Source organism: Schistocerca serialis, chromosome 1 (genome assembly GCF_023864345.2).
Source record: "Schistocerca serialis cubense isolate TAMUIC-IGC-003099 chromosome 1, iqSchSeri2.2, whole genome shotgun sequence".
In the NCBI taxonomy this organism is placed as follows: Eukaryota; Metazoa; Arthropoda; class Insecta; order Orthoptera; family Acrididae; genus Schistocerca; species Schistocerca serialis.
In genome coordinates this window covers 1,124,168,671-1,124,183,434 of record NC_064638.1, presented here as the reverse complement: position 1 = coordinate 1,124,183,434, position 14,764 = coordinate 1,124,168,671, and the positions used below count along the sequence as shown (strand labels likewise).

General features: G+C 41.2%; 1 protein-coding gene across 1 annotated transcript in view; it reads left to right on the top strand.

The window, feature by feature from the left end:
* The window catches only part of LOC126416897 (gametogenetin-binding protein 2-like), a 134,023-nt gene extending 132,140 nt beyond the window's left edge, over positions 1-1,883 (top strand). Inside the window, exon 11 of the mRNA XM_050084784.1 lies at positions 545-1,883. Within this exon, the coding sequence (XP_049940741.1) occupies positions 545-760 (216 nt within the window). The 3' untranslated portion in view covers positions 761-1,883. The remainder of the gene's footprint in view (positions 1-544) is intronic.
* The last annotated feature ends 12,881 nt before the right edge of the window (positions 1,884-14,764 follow it).

Here is a 14,764-nt window from a genome sequence, read left to right as displayed (position 1 = left end):
TTATATTGCCTTTAGCATTGTGATATCATCACAGTGTTTATATAACACCAATAGTTCTTATTTTTACTAATCTTTCATTCTCTGCTATCTTCATCTGTCACAACTCAAAAATCTTTCTTGCTATTTTCTTTTTAATGTTGATAATTTTTTTTTGCTATATTATTTCCTAAAATTTAAGCTTTAGGTCCATGTAATGATACTAGTTATAGTGGAGTGATATAAACAAATTTTGAAATGCACTTTTTCTTAAAATTTTAGTAAAATTGTAAAGTGTTCTGTTAGCAGTTGTTAGACCTGCATGTATTTCTTTCTCTGTTCGAGAGTCCTCATGAAGGGGCTTTTATTTTATGTATAATTTTTCTTGGATTTCACTGTTACTGTGTTATTCACACTATTCATAGACTTTATAGGCACGGCATGACTGAAGTTCAATTGAAGAAAATAATTTTGTTTTCAATTTAAGCTTTTGTACATCCCACTCCAGCAGCTTTGCTGATACTTTATGGAAACTAGTAAAATTAATGAGTAATTTTTTTATTGACAGGAATTGCGTTCTTCCGATGATGACGATGATGGAGAAGAAAGTTATATTCCACCAGAAGAGATACAAGAGTTCAAAGCAAGGATGCTCCATTTGACAGAGAAGAGGCAGCAACTACGGCAGGTGCTGAAGAAGCGGTTTGACCTGCTCTGTGTGAAGCCACCGGTGCCGAGACCATTTGGATTACGGCCCACTATTGTGCATCAAACTAGTTTTTGAAAATGATTGGCAGCTTGCATTTGGGAAACGTACAACTTTTTTGTGGTTTTGAATACTGTGTATTGGGATTGTTTATATATCTTTTTTTTTGCAATCTTTGTTTATATACTGAGGTTCAAAAAAATTGTCGGGCATGCCAATTTGTACTGAAGTGCCAGTATACAAGTGGTTTCCTGTGAACCTGAGACTGTTATTTACCTGTCCTTCTCAGTGACCTATTTCACATTCCTCCGGTGTTGTATCTTATATTATACCAGTTTTGCTGTTAAATCACATTTTTACTGATTTACATGGTAATTCTGATGGCAGTTTTGGCATCAGATGTCCAGTTACTGCCATGTATTTCCTGCTTTTAAGTAATCATTCCTTTTTCATGTATTTTAAAGAATACTTTGTTTTGTATTGAGACCATTAAAGACCACAAGCATTATGTGATGTCAGTATTTTATAAATATGCTGTATATTGCCCTAGGGAGACTGCTGAAGAATTTTTTTAAGGTCTGTGCATAAAACCTTTCTCAGGTGAACATCTGCTCTCATATGCATGTTCCGAATGGAAATATTTTGATATTTGGGTATACAGTTCTGATTAACCATTATTCTTTTGTTTTCTTCAGAGTTCTCAGAGGTGCAAGAGCTGCGTTTATATATAGCTATGGCAAAAGACCAAATATTATGAAGAGTTACTCCTTTGAAATATTTATTATGCTAATCTGTTGTTATTTTGGGATATTTATATTGAATGGTGAAGTGATTTGTGCTGTTTTGTGGCATGGTACTGATTGCATTCCAGAGCCATATTCTAATACCAGCTGTCTTCATATATCATTAATAAAACAGAATAAATAGTTTGTCAAAGGAAAGACAGTTAATTCCCTTGGCAAGCAGATTTTTCTGTAAGAACAGTTATTTCATTATGTTCTGTTTGCATCTCATATGTATTCTAATTAACATGAAAATGCATCCTGATTTTAATACTGGTAGTATATATTCACAAACAAACTTCCCATTCCAATGATATCAATGTAAAATATTTAAAAATTGAAATTATGTAAATGATACTACAAAATGTTAATTATTATAACATTATTGTGCACTACAGTTAATAAAGTTGTAAGATTTGTGTTAATTGTTTTCTTTTTAGTAAATTAAATGTCTTGTAAACTCAGTGTTTTATATGATAGTTAGGCCATAACCATAACTAAGACAGAAAAGATTTTTCCTTCTCTGCGGGTAATATTATCATTTTTACCACAAAGTCTGTTATAACAAGAGCTATTAATGATGCTGCTAACAAAGAATGATGGATATGATGCATGGAATTATTTAAAGCAGCAATTAGAAGCCAACTAAATAGAGCGGTTGCTACAGATTTTCACTGATTTCTTCACCTTTTGCTGGACAATAGATGAGTGTATCACCTCTCATAGCAAGGCTGAAAAGTCTGTGTAATGGGGGACTGATGACCTCAGATGTTAAGTCCCATAGTGCTCAGAGCCTTTCTGTGTAATGAGTTACATAATGAACCTGTAACTAGGAATGAATATTCTTTGCCAGCTTTTTTTTATGCTGGTAAAATTTTTAGGTACATTACCAAGCTTATCTGAGACTTCAGACTACCTGGCTGTTATTAACTAAAGACACTGCCAAAAGATTTGGTGAATTAACTGTTTAGCAATGTATGTTTGAAAGAAACTTAGTCAGGGACATAAAAAAAGATTGTGCAACAGATTTTAGCAGTAACTTACGACAAGCAAAAGCAAGATAGCAAAACAAATTTTTTAAAAGTTCTAAAAAAATTGGAATTACTGTACACAAAAGGGTGTCTTGAAAAGAAAAATCAAATAAAATAACCAGACTACACCTCGAGGTATTAGTGCTGTATTAATGTTTACTTTGAAGAAGCTTATGATGCCGGGGAAAAAAAAAAAAAAAACTCTACAACCTGATGGATTATAACAATCAAGACATGACAAACTTTTCAGATAATTTATGTGAGTAAGTGTAATAACTCATGTGGCATTGGGCAGCTGATAGCACGGAAACATTGTTCAAAATTTTGCTAAGCTTTTGGATGATGCCACTCTTTAGTACTAACTGATACACAACATAGGATACACTATCAGAGCCAATTACATTATACCAGCACTGGCAGCTTGACTGGGTTGATGGATTGTTGGCTTTGAAAGGAGGAATATGTCAGGGAGAGGGAGTGAAGGGTTGCTGACAGCTGGGAGGCAAAGGGAGCATAGCAGTGTGGTGAGGGTAAGTTATGATGGTAAGTTAACCGTGGCACTGGCAGGAGGAGTTGTGGATGTCACAAAATGAAGTGGACTAAAAGAGGGGGGGGGGGGGGGGTAGAACAGGGGTGTACTGTGGAAAGGAGGGTATCAGTGTAGAAACTGCAAAGTCAATGTGGATATTGGACAGGCTGGGAATTGCTGCCAGAAGGAGTGCAGGATAGAAGATATGTTGTAAGGACAGTTCCCATTTAAGTAATTCTGAGAAGCTCATTTTAGAGGAAGAGTAGCTGGGTATCATATTGTGCCTGGAGGCATGATTTTCTACTGGGTGGTCAACTCTGCTCTTGGCCACCTTTTGGCAGTGGCCATTCATCTCAGCAGACAGCTGGTTGGTAGCTATGCCCACATAAAAGGGTGTGCAGAAGTTACAGCAGAGCTGGTATATCTCAAGACTGCCTCCACATGTGACCCTACCTGTGTTATAGGCGTATTCTACCCTATTATAGTACTAGAATAGGGTCTGTTGGTTGGGTACAGGTCTTGAGCATGGATCTTCCACAGGAATATAACCCATCTGGCAAGGACTGGGAACTAGGTATGGGGTAAGTAAGGACCAGGATGTGTCCTCTATTAATTGGGCAGCAGAATACAACTTTTGGAGCACTGTGAAGGATTGAAGGTAGAATGTTTATTTCTGTATACGAATATGAAATGGTTGAATGGCACTGGTGGCTGGGAGTCTGCACCTGGGCGATTTCGGCCTGAGTTGCAAGTTTTTTCAGTTGATGCCACACTAGGCGACTTGCGTGTTGATGATGACAACACAGTGCACAGGTCCCGAGTGGATAAAATCTCTGACCTGGTATGGAATCAAACCCCAGCCTGCTGCATGGCAGCCAGATGCGCTGACCATCCAGCTAAGGAGGCGGACATTTCCAGATATGATGATACGTAGTTGAAGACCTGGTGAAGAATTAGGTTGAGTTGTTCCAATCCTGAGAGATTTTGGGAAAAGATGATGTTCTTTTTTAGCTGGTTTGTGGATGTGGTTGGAGGATAGGACACATGTGGATATAAAATAGGATATCGGTTTGTCTGTCTTCCTCTCAAAGAAGAATATGATTGGTCATATTTCTGGGGAATGATGTGATGGGTTTGGAGTCTGTAGGACATTACAAGTTGTTTTGTGTGAAGGTAGCAAGGCTATGGGAGTGTGAGATGTTGATTTATACAAGGAGGTGGTGTGAACAGTGCAAGTAGGGATCCAGATGGTAATGGACTTGCTTGCCTGAGACACTGCATCTCCATTAGCAAGCAATCACTTGCTCAGTATGCAGACTGTCTCAGTAAGGCTGTCACAGGTAGCCACAACCCTCCAAAGCTAGTCTGTAAACAGATCCCTCCAGCTACCACAATAAACCATTCACAAAGCAGCACCATCCCCTCCCTCTGTCTCCAATTACTCCATATCACTCAGACTAGGACAACAACCACCCATTCTTTGCTAGGGTTTTGACTACCTTCTATCATGCCTGGAAATGACAATTATCTACACACAACTTTTTCCCATCATTTCACCAGTGGTATTCCATTGCCAATCCTATGTTGTTGTTGTTGTTGTTGTGGTGGTGGTCTTCAGTCCTGAGACTGGTTGGATGCAGCTCTCCATGCTACTCTATCCTGTGCAAGCTGCTTCATCTCCCAGTAACTACTGCAACCTACATCGTTCTGAATCTGCTTAGTGTATTCATCTCTTGGTCTCCCTCTACGATTTTTACCCTCCACGCTGCCCTCCAATACTAAGTTGGTGATCCCTTGATGCCTCAGAACATGTCCTACCAACCGATCCCTTCTACTAGTCAAGTTGTGCCACAAATTTCTCTTCTCCCCAATCCTATTCAATACCTCCTCATTAGTTATGTGATCTACCCATCTAATCTTCAGCATTCTTCTGTAGCACCACATTTCAAAAGCTTCTATTATCTTCTTGTCCAAACTATTTATCGTCCATGTTTCACTTCCATACGTGGCTACACCCCATACAAATACTTTCAGAAACGACTTCCTGACATTTAAATCTATACTCGACGTTAACAAATTTCTCTTCTTCACAAACGCTTTCCTTCCCATTGCCAGTCTACATTTTATATCCTCTCTACTTCGCCCACCATCAGTTATTTTACTCCCCAAATAGCAAAACCCCTTTACTACTTTAAGTGTCTCATTTCCTAATCTAATTCCCTCAGCATCACCCGACTTAATTCGACTACATTCCATTATCCTCGTTTTACTTTTGTTGATGTTCATCTTATATCCTCCTTTCAAGACACTATCCATTCCGTTCAACTGCTCTTCCAAGTCCTTTGCTGTCTCTGACAGAATTACAATGTCATAGGCAAACCTCAAAGTTTTTATTTCTTCTCCATGGATTTTAATACCTACTCCGAATTTTTCTTTTGTTTCCTTCACTGCTTGCTCAATATACAGATTGAATAACATTGGGGAGAGGCTACAACCCTGTCTCACTCCCTTCCCAACCACTGCTTCCCTTTCATGTTCCTCGACTCTTATAACTGCCATCTGGTTTCTGTACAAATTGTAAATAGCCTTTCGCTCCCTATATTTTACCCCTGCCACCTTCAGAATTTGAAAGAGAGTATTCCAGTCAACATTGTCAAAAGCTTTCCCTAAGTCTACAAATGCTAGAAACGTAGGTTTGCCTTTCCTTAATCTAGCTTCTAAGATAAGTCGTAGGGTCAATATTGCCTCACGTGTTCCTATATTTCTACAGAATCCAAACTGATCTTCCCCAAGGTCGCTTCTACTAGTTTTTCCATTCGTCTGTAAAGAATTTTACTAAACTGATAGTTCGGTAATTTTCACTCAACACCTGCTTTCTTTGGGATTGGAATTATTATATTCTTCTTGAAGTCTGAGGGTATTTCGCCTGTCTCATACATCTTGCTCACCAGATGGTAGAGTTTTGTCAGGACTGGCTCTCCCGAGGCTGTCAGTAGTTCTAATGGAATGTTGTCTACTCCCAGGGCCTTGTTTCGACTCAGGTCTCTCAGTGCTCTGTCAAACTCTTCACGCAGTATCATATCTCCCATTTCATCTTCATCTACATCCTCTTCCATTTCCATAATATTGTCCTCAAGTACATCGCCCTTGTATAGACCCTCTATATACTCCTTCCACCTTTCTGCTTTCCCTTCTTTGCTTAGAACTGGGTTTCCATCTGAGCTCTTGATATTCATACAAGTGGTTTTCTTTTCTCCAAAGGTCTCTTTAATTTTCCTGTAGGCAGTATCTATCTTACCTCTGGTGAGATAAGCCTCTACATCCTTACATTTGTCCTCTAGCCATCCCTGCTTAGCCATTTTGCACTTCCTGTCGATCTCATTTTTGAGACGTTTGTATTCCTTTTTGCCTGCTTCATTTACTGCATTTTTATATTTTCTCCTTTCATCAATTAAATTCAGTATTTCTTCTGTTACCCAAGGATTTCTACTAGCCCTCGTCTTTTTACCTACTTTATCCTCTGCTGCCTTCACTACTTCATCCCTCAAAGCTACCCATTCTTCTTCTACTGTATTTCTTTCCCCCATTCCTGTCAATTGTTCCCTTATGCTGTCGCTGTCCTTGAAACTCTGTACAACCTCTGGTTCTTTCAGTTTATCCAGGTCCCATCTCCTTAAATTCCCACTTTTTTGCAGTTTCTTCAGTTTTAATCTACAGTTCATAACCAATAGATTGTGGTCAGAGTCCACATCTGCCCCTGGAAATGTCTTACAATTTAAAACCTCGTTCCTAAATCTCTGTCTTACCATTATATAATCTATCTGAAACCTGTCAGTATCTCCAGGCTTCTTCCATGTATACAACCTTCTTTTATGATTCTTGAACCAAGTGTTATCTAAAATTAAGTTGTGCTCTGTGCAAAATTCTACCAGACAGCTTCCTCTTTCATTTCTTCCCCCCAATCCATATTCACCTACTACGTTTCCTTTTCTTACTACCGAATTCCAGTCACCCATGACTATTAAATTTTCGTCTCCCTTCACTATCTGAATAATTTCTTTTATTTCATCATACATTTCTTCGTCATCTGTAGAGCTAGTTGGCATATAAACTTGTACTACTGTGGTAGGCGTGGGCTTCATGTCTATCTTGGCCACAATAATGCATGCACTATGCTGTTTGTAGTAGCTTACCCGCACTCCTATTTTTTTTATTCATTATTAAACCTACTCCTGCATTCCCCCGTTTTGATTTTGTATTTATAACCCTGTATTCGCCTGACCAAAAGTCTTGTTCCTCCTGCCACCGAACTTCACTAATTCCCACTATATCTAACTTTAACCTATCCATTTCCCTTTTTAAATTTTCTAACCTACCTGCCCGATTAAGGGATCTGACATTCCACGCTCCGGTCCGTAGAACGCCAGTTTTCTTTCTCCTGATAATGACGTCCTCTTGAGTAGTCCCTGCCCGGAGATCCGAATGGGGGACTATTTTACCTCCGGAATATTTTACCCAAGAGGATGCCATCATCATTTAACCATACAGTAAAGCTGCATGCTCTCGGGAAAAATTACGGCCGTAGTTTCCCGTTGCTTTCAGCCGTTCGCAGTACCAGCACAGCAAGGCTGTTTTGGTTAGTGTTACAAGGCCAGATCAGTCAATCATCCAGACTGTTGCCCCTGCAACTACTGAAAAGGCTGCTGCCCCTCTTCAGGAACCACACGTTTGTCTGGCCTCTCAACAGATACCCTTCCGTTGTGGTTGCACCTACAGTACGGCTATCTGTATCGCTGAGGCACGCAAGCCTCCCCACCAACGGCAAGGTCCATGGTTCATGGGGGGGGGGGGGGGGGGGGGGGGAATCCTATATAGAAAATAATCTGGTCTGTATTAATGCTACAACCAGACACAACCCCCCGTCACATATGATATCGCTATAGAAGACCCATGCACAAGACTAAATGTATCCTCCCAGCAAGTCCTATTCTAGTCCTGTCACATGCATACCCATCTGTAATAACAGCCATATCACACACAACCTCTGCTGTAACTTCAGCACAGCCTTTTACGTGGGGATGACTACCAACCATCTGTCCACCAGAATGAGTGTCCATCATCAAACAGACCCCAAGAGTAGAGCTGACCACTCAGTGGCAGAACACACTTCTTTACAATTCATGCCATCTGGACCTTCTACCCCAACATCAACTCTCTGAACTATATAAATGGGAACTATCCTTGCAAAACATCCTTCAGTTCTGCAAACATCCTGGCCACAATTTCTATTCGTTCCTGTCCCACATGTGCACACCCATTCCCTTCTGCCACTACATTCACCCTTCACTAACACCCTCCTCTACACGATCTCTGTCTTCCTCTGTACTATTCATCTCTCCTCCAAATCCACTCTTCCCTTTCAACGTGTGTCACATTCAAATCGTCCCCCTATCTGTATCAGAGTGAACTTATAGGTGCCACGTTTGTATCCAGGCTATCCAGTCCCTTTGTTGCCTCTCCCTCACAGGTAGTCAGTCACTTCACTGTCAAACCCTTCCCCTCCAATGCCTCACCTTCTTTCTGCCCTCACCAACTCCACAAAATACAACTCTTCATCCTGGTCTAGCTGCATCACTGGTACAAATTACTTGGCCAGAAAAATGTAGCCTTGCATCTACACTCCTGGAAATTGAAATAAGAACACCGTGAATTCATTGTCCCAGGAAGGGGAAACTTTATTGACACATTCCTGGGGTCAGATACATCACATGATCACACTGACAGAACCACAGGCACATAGACACAGGCAACAGAGCATGCACAATGGCGGCACTAGTACAGTGTATATCCACCTTTCGCAGCAATGCAGGCGGCTATTCTCCCATGGAGACGATCGTAGAGATGCTGGATGTAGTCCTGTGGAACGGCTTGCCATGCCATTTCCACCTGGCGCCTCAGTTGGACCAGCGTTCGTGCTGGACGTGCAGACCGCGTGAGACGACGCTTCATCCAGTCCCAAACATGCTCAATGGGGGACAGATCCGGAGATCTTGCTGGCCAGGGTAGTTGACTTACACCTTCTAGAGCACGTTGGGTGGCACGGGATACATGCGGACGTGCATTGTCCTGTTGGAACAGCAAGTTCCCTTGCCGGTCTAGGAATGGTAGAACGATGGTTTTGATGACGGTTTGGATGTACCGTGCACTATTCAGTGTCCCCTCGACGATCACCAGTGGTGTACGGCCAGTGTAGGAGATCGCTCCCCACACCATGATGCCGGGTGTTGGCCCTGTGTGCCTCGGTCGTATGCAGTCCTGATTGTGGCGCTCACCTGCACGGCGCCAAACACGCATACGACCATCATTGGCACCAAGGCAGAAGCGACTCTCATCGCTGAAGACAACACGTCTCCATTCGTCCCTCCATTCACGCCTGTTGCGACACCACTGGAGGCGGGCTGCACGATGTTGGGGCGTGAGCGGAAGACGGCCTAACGGTGTGCGGGTCCGTAGCCCAGCTTCATGGAGACGGTTGCGAATGGTCCTCGCCGATACCCCAGGAGCAACAGTGTCCCTAATTTGCTGGGAAGCGGCGGTGCGGTCCCCTACGGCACTGCGTAGGATCCTACGGTCTTGGCGTGCATCTGTGCGTCCCTGCGGTCCGGTCCCAGGTCGACGGGCACGTGCACCTTCCGCCGACCACTGGCGACAACATCGACGTACTGTGGAGACCTCACGTCCCACGTGTTGAGCAATTCGGCGGTACGTCCACCCGGCCTCCCGCATGCCCACTATACGCCCTCGCTCAAAGTCCGTCAACTGCACATACGGTTCACGTCCATGCTGTCGCGGCATGCTACCAGTGTTAAAGACTGCGATGGAGCTCCGTATGCCATGGCAAACTGGCTGACACTGACGGCGGTGGTGCACAAATGCTGCGCAGCTAGCGCCATTCGACGGCCAACACCGCGGTTCCTGGTGTGTCCGCTGTGCCGTGCGTGTGATCATTGCTTGTACAGCCCTCTCGCAGTGTCCGGAGCAAGTATGGTGGGTCTGACACACCGGTGTCAATGTGTTCTTTTTTCCATTTCCAGGAGTGTACATCTACACTCAGCAAACCAACGTGAGGTGCATGGCACAGGATACGTTCCCTTGTATCATTCATTAGGGTTTCTTCCTGTCCCATCCACACATGGATCGGAAGAAGATTGATTGTTTGAATGCCTCTGTGCATGCAGTAATTATTCTCATCTTTTCCTGTAGATCCCTACATGAGCGATACATAAGGGGTTGTAGTATATCGCTAAAGTAGTCATTTAAAGCCGGTTCTTGTAACTTTCTTAATACACTTTCTCAAAATACTTTACATCTGTCTTCAAGAGTCTGCCAGTTCAGTTCCTTCAGTATCTCTGTGACACTCACCCATGGATCAAACAAACATGTGACCATTTGTGCTGCCCTTCTCCGTATACGTTCAATATACCCTGTTAAACCTATCTGGTACAGGTTCCACACACTTCACCAATATTCGAGAACCTGTTGCACAAGTAATTTGTAAGCAATCTCTTTTTGTAGACTGATTGCACTTCCCCAGTATTCTACCAATAAACCAAAGTCTACCACCTGCTTTACTCACGACTGTACCTATGTGATCATTACATTTCATATCCTTACAAAGTATTACACCCAGGTATTTGTAGGAGTTGCCAACCTCTGCACCACATTGAAATCTTATGAGAATCTGACTGAATATTTATGCAGCTTCTCTCATATAGTACTTCCTTATACATAACTGCATCATTTGCAAAAAGCCTGATTTTACTATTAATACTGTCTGCAAGGGTTCCAACTCACTTCCCTGGGGCACACCCGAAGTTTCTTCTACATTTGGTGATGACCTTACATCCAACATAAAGTGTTGTGTCCTCCCTACCTAAAAGTCCTCAATCCAGTCAGAAATTTCATTTGATACCGCATATGATCATATTTTTGACAATAAGTGTAGGTGCGGTACTGAGTCAAAAATTGCATGTATAACTGTGTTCTGTATCAGTTAGCTCTGATATTTATGTGTGTACTGACTGCTCAGCACCTTAACTGAAGTTGGCTGTTACTTTTACACCTTCAAAGGTATGTATTCCACTCTGGATTTTATGAATTAGAGATGATCAATAATTTGACAGTCCTTGTGGTACAAAGCTGAAACTGAAAGAAAGGAAACTTGGTTGTTATAAGATAAAGGCTCCATTAGAATATCAACGTCAAAAAGGCATCTAGAAATAATTATGTTAAGCATTCTGCATGTTCCCCACAATCTTCAGAAACTTACAGCTCAAGATTGAAATAAAATCAATATGAAATACTACTTTTTGGAATGTGTGGAACAATGTATAAGACATACCTTGAACCAATTCTGCCAAAGTAAATGTCACTGATGGTGCCTCATCCTACAGCTTTTCTATGGAATGGAGACATTAAGACAAGTGCTACCTTCACCAGAAACTGACAAAATGAATCGGGTGTAAAAGTTTCTTTGAAAAATGAACCATATGAGCTGTGTACTTCTGGAAAAGCAAAGTCTGTCATTTGGACAGAGAGAAACCTTGTGAATTGCTTTTGCTTGATAGCTGTAGACCATTTGACAAGTCCTTTCAGAAGAAAGGGTAGTTACATTTAAAGACAATTACATGAAACCCTGTGATTAATACCTCATGAGTGAAAAGTCAGAATTCAAAGTGACACTGAAATTAAACGAAGTGGGATACACAATTAGAAAAATGTTAAATGATGACAACAGTGAATTGACAATGAAGTAGTTTAGGAAAACAACACAAAGAAGTTATAATGCAGAGAGTGAGGACTGCTGATATACCACAACAACAGTGAGTCAGAAATGTGTACAATAATTAAAATCCTAAGAACTTTCAAATGGATAGGTCAGTTTTCATGCAATATGAATATGGTCAACATGAACTTCTTGAAATTAGAATTTCTTAATTTCAGACAAGATGATGGAAGGAGACAGTGTGTTCTCTATATTTCAACATGGGGTTAATTAGGGGATGAGATCTCTGACCATGCAAAGACTGTTGTTTTTATGGGACTGACTTAAATGAACCATTTAATTTCACTTTAATTAATTAAATAAATGTGTTAAAAGTTACAAATGCTTTGTATTTCATTGACTTTATTCCTTGGTTTGATAAATGCTCTTTGCAAGTGCTTTAATGTAATACTCTCTGAAGCTAGATGAAGTAGTGCATTTGTTTCAAATAAAATACGCAGGTAAATCAATATATCAACAAGGTAAGTGCTATATTCTTTGTTGAAGTATAAGTGTTTCTTAAAAATTTGGCACATGCATGAGTCATACCCTCTGCCATGCAGCCCACATCTCGTGGTCGTGCGGTAGTGTTCTCGCTTCCCACTGCCGGGTTCGATTCCCGGCAGGGTCAGGGATTTTCTCTGCCTCGTGATGGCTGGGTGTTGTGTGATGTCCTTAGCTTAGTTAGGTTTAAGTAGTTCTAAGTTCTAGGGGACTGATGACCTAAGATGTTAAGCCCCATAGTGCTCAGAGCCATCTGCCATGCACATGATGGTGATTTGCAGAGTATAGATTTAGATATTTCTTAAATATTCAGATTTATGGGCATACTGAAGAATGGGAGACAGCTCGTCAGCTTTGGAAAAATGACATAACAAGTTACAACAGATGATGCATTGCACACACACACACACACACACACACACACACACACACACACACACACACTCTCTCTCTCTCTCTCTCTCTGGTCATACCGGACTCAAGAGTCCATTACCGCAGCAATGTATTTTCGCCATCTGTCCTTGTCTTGGGCTATTTCCTTCCATCCACCTTCAATACCTAGGCTCCTCAAATCAGCCTTCACATTGTCCTCCCATCTACGCCTCGGTCTCCCCACAGGACATTTTCCCTCTAAGTGCCCTACCAGTACTCTGCGTGCTGCCCTGCCCTCATCCATTCGAGCTACGTGACCCGCCCATCACAGCCTACGTGATTTAATAATACTTATTATGTCAGGGCTTGAATAGAGTTCATGAACCTCTTCGTTACGCAGTTTTCGCCACTCTCCGCTAATGTCATTCCTTTTTGCTCCGAAAATTTTCCTCAAAATTTTGTTTTCAAATACTCGAAACAGCTTTTCATTTTGCACAGTGCAAGACCAAGTCCCACAGCCATACAGCATAACTGGTAGAATAATAGTTTTGTATATTCTAATCTTTAAATTCCTAGACAATATCCATGATGAAAGTAATCTATTCAGTGAGAAGTAGCACACATTTCCCGCCCGTAATCTCTTCTTCAGTTCGGATACAATCTCATTTCTCGAAGTGATGTCCACGCCCAGATACTTAAATGTGTTCACTTTTTCAAACTGCATGTCTCCAACTCTTAACATTTCCTGATCATCTGCTGTTGGCATTCTAGTAGTAACCAGGTATTTAGTTTTGTCTTCACTTATGGATAGACCTACATCTTCACTAGCCTTGATTAACACAGTCGCATTTGCTGTTACAGATTCTTTCCTATTGCTAATGATGTTTAGATCACCTGCATACCCTAATATCTTAATATTTCCATTTAACTCTACACCCTCTGAATTATCCGCTGCCATTCGTACTATATATTCTAGGACTAAATTACAAAGTAGCGGAGACAGGGTATCTCCCTGCTTAAGTCCGTTCTTTATTACAAATTCTTCTGACTCCAATTTCCCCATGCTTACTCTACCTTTTGTGTTTTTCAAACTCGCTTCTATAAGTCTAACATACTTATTTGGTATTCCAAGTTCCAAAAGAATTCTGTACAATTTTGATTGCAATACTGAATCATACGCTTTTGTGAAATCTATGAAAAGATTATGAACTGGTTTATTGTATTCCCATTTCTTTTCCAAAATTTGATGCAGGGTGAATATTTGGTCTATAGTTGATCTGTTTCTCCGAAAGCCAGCTTGGTAATTCCCCAAAATTTCATCTGCATATGGTGCAAGCCTGCTTACCAGAATATTCAAGAAAATTTTGGAACATACTTGTAATAGCGATATTCCTCTATAATTACTACAATCCATTTTGTCACCCTTCTTAAAAATTGGGATCAGAATCGACTCCTGCCACTCTTCAGGTATCATCTCTGAGTTCCGTACTTTAGTTATCACTTTGTGAACTACTTCCACCAATTTCTGTCCCCCATTTTTAACTAATTCTGCAGTTATGCAATCTGATCCTGGTGCTTTATGGTTTTTCAATTTGTTGATTGCATCTCTTACTTCCTTTAACGTTGGTCAGGTATCTGGGGTTCTGCTGTATATATTTCGTACACCTGCTCATTTCCTGCTTCCTGGTGTACATTTAATAGACGCTAAAAATACGCCCTCCATTTACTTAATATAGCACTGGGGTCTGTCAGTATTCCCCCGGCATCCCCTCGAAGTGCATTTGTCCTAGCCTTGAACCCCTTCCTATACCCATTTATGTCTAGGTAAAGTTCCCTAATGTTTTTTTGTTTTTTTCTGTTTGTTTCCATTTTTTTAATTTGATTGTTCAAATAATCCCTCTTCTTTGCTCGTAGCCTACGACCAACTTCCCTTCTCATGTTCAAGAACTCCTCGTTTTCTGTCTTCCATTCTATCCCTATCTAATCGCGCTTTTCTCCTTTCCTCTACCAATTTCTTGCATTCCTCATCAAACCACGGTT